General features: G+C 41.4%; 1 protein-coding gene across 1 annotated transcript; it reads left to right on the top strand.

Annotated features, from left to right (window-relative positions):
- The first annotated feature begins 344 nt into the window (after positions 1 to 344).
- On the top strand, positions 345 to 5,312 carry LOC120055621 (mucin-2-like). Its single transcript, XM_039003506.1, has 5 exons — positions 345 to 518; positions 1,888 to 2,214; positions 2,930 to 3,313; positions 3,427 to 3,584; positions 3,728 to 5,312. The coding sequence occupies exons 1-5, from the start codon at positions 452 to 454 to the stop codon at positions 3,776 to 3,778; spliced, it is 987 nt and encodes a 328-aa protein (XP_038859434.1). The 5' UTR covers positions 345 to 451; the 3' UTR covers positions 3,779 to 5,312.
- Positions 5,313 to 8,389: the final 3,077 nt, after the last annotated feature.

The raw sequence follows: 8,389 nt of genomic DNA, 5'->3' as shown, positions 1-8,389 counted from the left end.
TTTCTGATAAAGGAATGCCTAGAAATGCTTGTTTTAATCAGGGAGCAATGAGGAGCGCACGCGGCTTGCAGTGACAGCTGGCTGAGGTGCAGCGTGCCCCCCTTTAATGGGAAGGGCAGTCGCGGGCAAGCAATGTAAGTGACACATTCAGAACACACTGTGGGCCTTTAACATCGACAGACATCGTCCTGACAGAGCTGAGCAGACACTCACTTTGTGTGTTGCTCGGTGCGTTAGTCCTACATTGCGCACCGCGCGTCATACAGGCATTTCAACCCCACCCCTTCTTTCATATCCTCTAATGCCAGACCCTTCTGTATTTTTAGCAATGCTGTTCTCTGTCAGATAACCAACCGAAAGAACAGCAAAGAATACTCTCTAGCAAAGAAGAGAACAGGCGTTAAAAGCCGTTGAACGTTTTTTCATCGTATCCACGAAAGAGGCACATGAAATGAACATTGAAATGCATCTAGTGGTTTGTGCTTTGGTGATCCTTACCAGATCATCGCAGACAAAGGGTAGGTGTCGGTGTGTGTGCTGTGTTTAGAATAGACAGCCCGCTGAGAATATATATTTTGTGCTCGTCATTCAGCTTACTTTATCATCACAAAATATTCTGATAACAGTTATTCTGATATTCGGATGACAATTTGTATAATGTAGGCTAAATGTAAATGTAATGTTACCAATCTCATTTGGCAGTGTTTATCGACTGGTCATACACTAGGGCTACCTGTCAGTGCGGGTTATTATGAGGTTATTATAGGTAAGGATATTTGTATTGACATAAGAGGCCAATAGGAACATTCTTTGAATTTCTCAACATATTTTGCCTGATCTTTTGCTTGATATCAGGGTTGGGGTTAATTGCCCAAATTCTATTCTAATTGTATTACCTCTCCCTGTAAATTCCATTTAATTAAATTCAAATTCCAGGCCAGTCTTTGAATTCAGAGATAATTCAATTCCTTACAATTCCAATATTAGGTAAATTCCAATAATTACATTCCTAATTCAATATTATGAACAAAACAATTCCACAAATTTGAATTAAATTCCCTCAGGGTTTGAGGCTGATCATTTCACTGTTCAGACAGCCTCGCTATAATGGAAATATAGAAATACAAGTTTAAATTATTTAATTCTATTACCTGGGAAATGTACAAATATTGAATTCAAATTCGTGTTTACAATTCAAATTCAATTTAAATTCATTAGTGAATTCAATAATATAATTGGAATTTCAAATTAAATTGGAATTTAACCTAACCCTGCTTGATATACTGAATCAATTATTCTTGTGAATATTCCATTCTTATTTAAATGCATACTCGTTCAGTACTGTAGTCTCATATACTAATGTAAGCCTATGAAAACATGTTTTTGTATAGCCTATTGCATTTGGATTGTTTGCCAACTGCTCTCATTATGAATATTTCATAACATAAGTATATCATATGACATGATCAACAAGCAGATCAATTAGTATTGCTGATAAGAATGGAAGATGAAATGATGTACCCTCTCTCAGCAATAGCCACGTATGCTCACCAGGCTACAGATGCCTAATTATATAACACCACAGTGCTACAGGCCACTGGCACATTATCTATGCAACACTCAATACTCTAAAACAATGATCAATTCAATGGCATTTGAACATACACTAGACATATATGAAAATGCCAACAATCATGACTAGGGCCTGACCAGAGCCCTGAGTTCTTCCTGCTCAGGTTAAGTGGAAAGGAAAAATAATCAATAAATATGTATTTCCCAGTCATGCTTTTGTAATGTCTACCAGTATCAGTAATTCATCTATTCACAACAACATGGAGAACCAGGACATTATATTTATACAGTGACATCATCATTATTTTCTTGTAGGTCAGAGCACTGCTTTGCCCCCTGTCTTCATCCCAGTTACCCTCCAGCGTGAGGACGTGTCTACTGCATCCCAAGCCCTCCCAATTATCAATGAAGATGGGGATCCGGGGCCAGAGCCAGGTCCTGCCAATCAGACCTCACCAGACCAAGCGGATAGAGCCCCAACCAAACCAGCTGTTACCAACAGCGACAAGCTGCACCAATCAGATTCTGTTACAGACGCTGGTGACAGCGATGACATGGCTGTGACCAATCAGATGACCACGTCTCCACCTGCACACACAGTCAACACTGTTACCACCACCCAAGACAATGCCACTCTCGCAGGTACTGTAACCCAAAGGGTATTTCACTTCTATCAGCATCATTAAGCCTGTCTATATTCCCCATGGTTACCCTGAGGTAGTCCTGTCTATGTAATACTAGAGTAATTATATTACTCTGTGATTTTCTCTCAGCCACCACTCAGCTAGTAGCTTGTTTATATAGTGTTCAGTCTGAAAATAGACAGCCGCATTCTGCAAAAGCTGCTTGTTTGCAAACACAGCTTGCCTCAGGCTCCACCCAGCATCAAACAGCTTACCAGGGGAATAGAAAGTCTCCATCTTTCCCTTCTATCATAGTATGCCCTGGGACTGGCTACCTGTGTGCCTTGGCAACAGGGAGTAGAGGGGTGTTGAGCGGTATAGAGGGGGATGTGGCAACCTGATGTAGGAGGTGTCGTTTTCACAAATATAACTATCTCTGTCAATGCTGAGCGAGTCTGCTGTGTCTGATGCCTCTTCTGCCTGACAAAACATACAATATGACATAATACCATCCAGATTTCAATATATCTGTCTCTCTCTCATTCTTCTCCTTTTGCTTTCAAATAACAATGAGTAGAAACTCATTTAGGAGAAGCAGTAATGATGGTACATGAAAAAAGACTCATTGCAGAACCTTTATCTGTTACTTCCATTGATATACTGTATGTACAGTGTGTATTACTGTACAGTATGTAAAACTGTTGTAATTATATTTCTATGTGATTATCACTCAGCCGCTCCAGATGGCTCCTCCTCCTCATCCCCTGTGAAGAGCACCTCCCCTGCAGGACTGCCCTCCAACCTAGGGGACACTACTAGCCACCCCTCCAACCTAGGGGACACTACTAGCCACCCCTCCACCCGAGGGGGCACTACCCACCCTGGTTTCGCTGGAGGCCACCTCACCACCTCTACTCCTCCTGCCTTAGATACCAACCTACTTCCATCCCATGTTTTAATACCGATCCAGTCCTCTGTCCAACCCAGCACCCTTGCCCTGATCCCTTCCCCAACCCAACCCCTCACCATGGAGCACCCCCAGACCTCTGCCCCAGTCCACGTCCCTGTCAGCCCGCCTCAACAGGAGGTTCCATCGGAGCTCAATGTTGGAGATGAGGGTAAGGTGATAATATACCAATTAACCAATCAAATTATTCACTCATTATCCAGTTAACAAATTACACAACTAATTAGCCAATCAATCAATAAATCAGTTAACGTGTTGTTCCAGACAAAGGGCCACATCTCCACTCTCCTCTGGACCCTGTGCTGGCTGGCCTGGTCTCTGTCTTCATCGTCACCACAGCCGTAGTCTCTGTCATCCTCTTCCTCAAGTTCCGCCAACGGACCGACCACCCGGACTTCCACCGGCTGCAGGATCTACCCATGGTGACCATACTATACTTGACATGTTAGATTCAGGTCTTCTGTGGCATGACATTTTGTTAATGTGAGATATATTATTTCAATTAATTTGAAGTGATATAGTGTTTGGCAACATTATGACTCTCTTGTTTTGTCTTCCTGTCCAGGACGACTTGATGGAAGACACGCCACTTTCCAGATACACTTACACTTACTGATGATGGAAACTTTTCATCAACAACAGTCAACTTTTCTTCTAGCACAGCTACACAGCAGACACCCAATGGGCTGCCATTTTTGGATCCTGGCAAAGCTTTTGACTGGACTCGAGGCCCTCCGCCAGCGCCCATGTTGACTCCCTATGATTCCCCCTTCTGAGCAGTTTCCAATTTGATTGTGTTCTGTTAACAATGAGAGGGCTTTCAATACCCAATGAGGAGTTTCAAAACTAGGCCAACATCAGAGGTTCCGTTTAAACATTAGGCCAACACCCTCAATATTCCCTTTGAAACTCTCGGACGTCTCATCTGCACAGGGGTCTGTTTTGTTCTTCAGAGACGAGTTCCCTTTGTAATGCATCCTCTTCTTCTGATACAGGTCATGCACAGCACAGGCTGCACTTTAATGTGTTATAGAAACAGTCACAGTGCTCTCACAGTCTCCAAAGCCCCTAAATGAGTTGGAACTGTATGAAGAAGACACAATGTCACGTTGGATGTTGTTGCCTGAGTCCAGGATCGAGGGGAAATGGAAAGGGAGTGAAAGATGCTTACTGTAGAGGTACTTGATTTAAATGTTTATCAGTCTCCAATAAACCATGTTATAGAACAATTCTAATCCTTGAACTGACCAAATATGAGTGAAGTGCTCTTTCAAACCAGAATGCCTAGTGGGTTGAAAAACATCCATACTTGCTCTTACTTGATAGCCAGTAAACATTCTGTAAATGTAACCCAAAACAGTCAGAAAAACAGTCAACCAACGAATGCAGAGAAGCTAATTTGATTGGGGGTGTAGAAAGGCAGGGGCGGCTGGTCCATTTTTAGCCCAGTGGGCCTGTCTAACTTGTTTTGTTTTTTTGTGCAAAATGATGATGATCTGGCTAATAATGGGGGCCTCAAGGTAAAAAAAATGGGCTGGTGTGTTCGAAATACCAGTGGCCATTTCTGGTCCCAGTCCGCTCCTGCAGAAAGAGGGTCACCTCCAATGAGCGTGACTTGATTCAAAGCCATATAGATACAGATCCAATTCATGGACTACTTTGAGGAGAAAGGTTAAGGGATAAAGTTTCACCAATGGTGATGAGACGGCGGTGCTTCATGTGGAAGTGATCAGCTAATAAACATTGTTAAACACAAATGGTGCAAAGTATAGTATTATCAAAATGTATGCTTAGTATTTCTTTACAAGCCATAGGAAATTATTTAATTAGATATTTATTAACTATTTACTTGATATTTATGAGTGTCTCAGAAAATGATCCTTTAAGTTAATTGGAAATAATAAAATGCATAACAGCAGAGTATGTATTAGAACTATGAGATTTTAAGTTACATTTAGATTGAAAATTACCTGAAGAAAACTACTTTTTGTCGTGCACCGCAACAAATCATATTTACAGTGTTTAAGTGTTTTACTTGTGATTTACCTGTAAGTGCCAAAAGTGATGTAAGAGGTTGACATACAGATGCAGGGTTAACTGTAAAAAATGAACGTTATAAGGACTTTTTTAATAATAAAACCTAAACCCTTTTTGTTGTGTGCCTATGACTCTACAGCATAATGAGGAAGTGATTCACAAGTTCAGAGAGCTATTGTATTGTTAATTATACTGAACAAAATATAAATGCAACAATTTCAAAGATTTTACTGATTTACAGTTCATACGGAAATCAGTCAATTAAAATAAATCCATTAGGCCCTAATCTATGGATTTCATATGACTGGTAATACAGATTGGCATCTGTTAGTCACAGTACCTTAAAACAGGGATCATCAGCTAGATTCAGCCGAGGGCTGATTTTTTTCTCGAGTGGATGGTCGGGGGGCCCAGGACATAATTACAAATAATTTGTAGACTGCTAATTGACCACAAGAAACCCAAACACATATGTTTGACTAAAACATATTCAAATGTAAGGAAGGTTTAAAATGAGTAAGATCACATATGTCTCTCTATTATGTGTGAGAATACTTGGGAACAAATGTCCCACTCCTCTTCAATGGCTGTGCGAAGTTGATGGATATTGGCGAGAACTGGAACACGCTGTCGTACACATCGATCCAGAGCATTCCAAATATACTCAATGGTTGACATGTCTGGTGAGTATGCGGGCCATGGAAGAACTGGGACATTTTCAATTTCCAGGAATTGTATACAGATCCTTGCGACATGAGGCTGTGCATTATCATGCTGAAACATGAGTTGATGGCGGCAGCTAAATGGCATGAGAATGGGCCTCAGGATCTCGTCACGGTATCCCTGTGCATTCAAATGGACATCAATAAAATGCAATAGTGTTCATTGTCCGTAGCTTGTGCCTGCCCATACCATAACCCCACCGCCACCATGGGGCACTCTGTTCAAAACGTTGACATCAGTAAACCGCTCGCCAAAACAACACCATACACGTGGTCTGCGGTTGTGAGGTCGGTTGGACATACTGCCAAATTCTCTAAAACGACATTGGAGGCAGCTTATGAACATTCAATTCTTTAGCAACAACTCTGGTGGACATTCCTGCAGTCAGCATGCCAATTGCACGCTCCCTCAAAACTTGAGACATCTGTGGCATTGTGTTGTGTGACAGAACTGCACATTTTAGAGTGGCTTTTTATTGTCCCCAGCAAAAGGTGCACCTATGAAATGATTATGCTGTTTAATCAGCTTCTTGATATGCCACACCTGTCAGGTGGATGGATTATCTTGGCAAAGGAGAAAATACTCACTAACAGAGAAATGAGCTTTTTGTGTGTATGGAACATTTCTGGGATAAATTATTTCAGCTCATGAAACATGGGACCAACACTTTACATGTTGTGTTTATATTTTTGTTCAGTGTAGTACAGTCCCCAGCCCTAACCCAACCACGAACAGAACATTACCTAATGGCTAAGATAATAGTAAAGCATTTATTGTGCCTGCATGTAGGCTTAGAGGTGATGGGGGAGCAGGTAGCTTCGCGGTAACAAAAGTTGGGCCAATAACCAAAAGGTTGCTGGTTTGAATCCCCGAGCCAACTAGTTGAAAAATCTGTTAATATGCCCTTGAGCAAGGCACTTAACCCTAATTGCTCCTGTAAGTCATTCTGTATAAGAGCGTCTGCTAAATGACTAAAAGGTGTAAACTTAGAACAACTATGCAGATCAATGAGGACAACCACACATATTAACCTCTTGGTTCACTCTGGTTCTTCTGAAGCAATAACATCTCCTTATTCTCCACACACCTCACGCACATGGATACAAACATTAAAACACAAGTCCATGATAAAACCTAGAAATTTTATTTAAGCCCATTTTCCATGGTCATTTTCTACATTAGAATTTCATTTAGAATACAGCACAGGAGGATGCTAAGGGTAGGACGGATCCTAATTATGGCAGGTATGGAGAGAATGGAATGGCATAAAACACCTGGAATCTAGAAGAAAAAAGAAACGCACACCTATGTAGGCGAGGTGCTGGCTAGCGGAGTAGAAAACTAGAAAATAAAGGAGAGCCGCACACTCTAGGAGCTCAGATGCAAAAATATTTAATTACCAACGTTTCGACAGGCAAGCTGTCTTCATCAGGGTACAATCACAGACACTGCGGGATGACTCGTTTATATATAGTGTCAAGACACACAGGTGTCTGTAATCATGGCCAACAGTGGCCTAATATCATTGGTTAATTACTCATATTAAAACGGCATAGAATGAGCAACATACAATTAATACAAATGGATAGCATACGATCATAGACACACTAAAGACCACACAAGCCTACAAACAACCACAATGGCAAAGTCACAACAATCACAACAATCACAAGAATGGCTTCAGATCAAAGTCCACATTAAGACCGAAGGGAGCAAGGGTCTTTAAGTTAAATATCCAAGCAGCCTCTCGTCTTAACAATAAATTATCAAGGTCACCCCCTCTCCTAGGGAGGGTGACATGTTCGATGCCAATATAACGCAAAGATGAAATCGAGTGGCCTGCCTCCAAAAAGTGGGCCGCAACTGGGTAGGTCAAGTTTTTGCACCTAATGGTGCTACGATGCTCTGAGATACGTACTTTTAATTCACGCTTTGTTTTACCCACATAATTTTTACCACAAGGACAAGTTATGAGATAAATAACTGCCTTAGTGGAGCACGTAATAACACCTTTGATTGGGATCGATGTCCCTGTTTGTGGATGTTTAAAGGATCTGCATTTATAAGTGCCATTGCATTGGGCACAGCCATTACACTTATAATTACCATCCAATAGGGGCGCAAATAGACGTTGTTCAGGAATATCTTGGGGGGTTAAATCAGAGTGTACCAATTGGTCTCGGAGATTTCTGCCCCGCGAAAATACGACCAAGGGAAGGTCAGAAAACACATTACCGAGACTATCATCGGATTTAAGAATATGCCAATGTTTGTGAACGATTCCCTTAATTTGTTCAGAGCGCTTTGAATAGCGGGTAGTTAAAATGCAAGAATGCGTCTTTTTGCGAGACTGCCCTTGAAAAAGGTCATGTCTCGTTTTGTTTTGAATTTTCTCAATGGCATTATTAATCTGATCATTTTTGTACCCCCTCTCCTTGAACTTTCTTTGCGTCTCAGCCATATTTCT

The sequence above is a fragment of the Salvelinus namaycush genome, chromosome 11 (assembly GCF_016432855.1).
Source record: "Salvelinus namaycush isolate Seneca chromosome 11, SaNama_1.0, whole genome shotgun sequence".
Classification (NCBI taxonomy): domain Eukaryota; kingdom Metazoa; phylum Chordata; class Actinopteri; order Salmoniformes; family Salmonidae; genus Salvelinus; species Salvelinus namaycush.
This window is presented reverse-complemented; position numbering and strand designations above follow the sequence as displayed.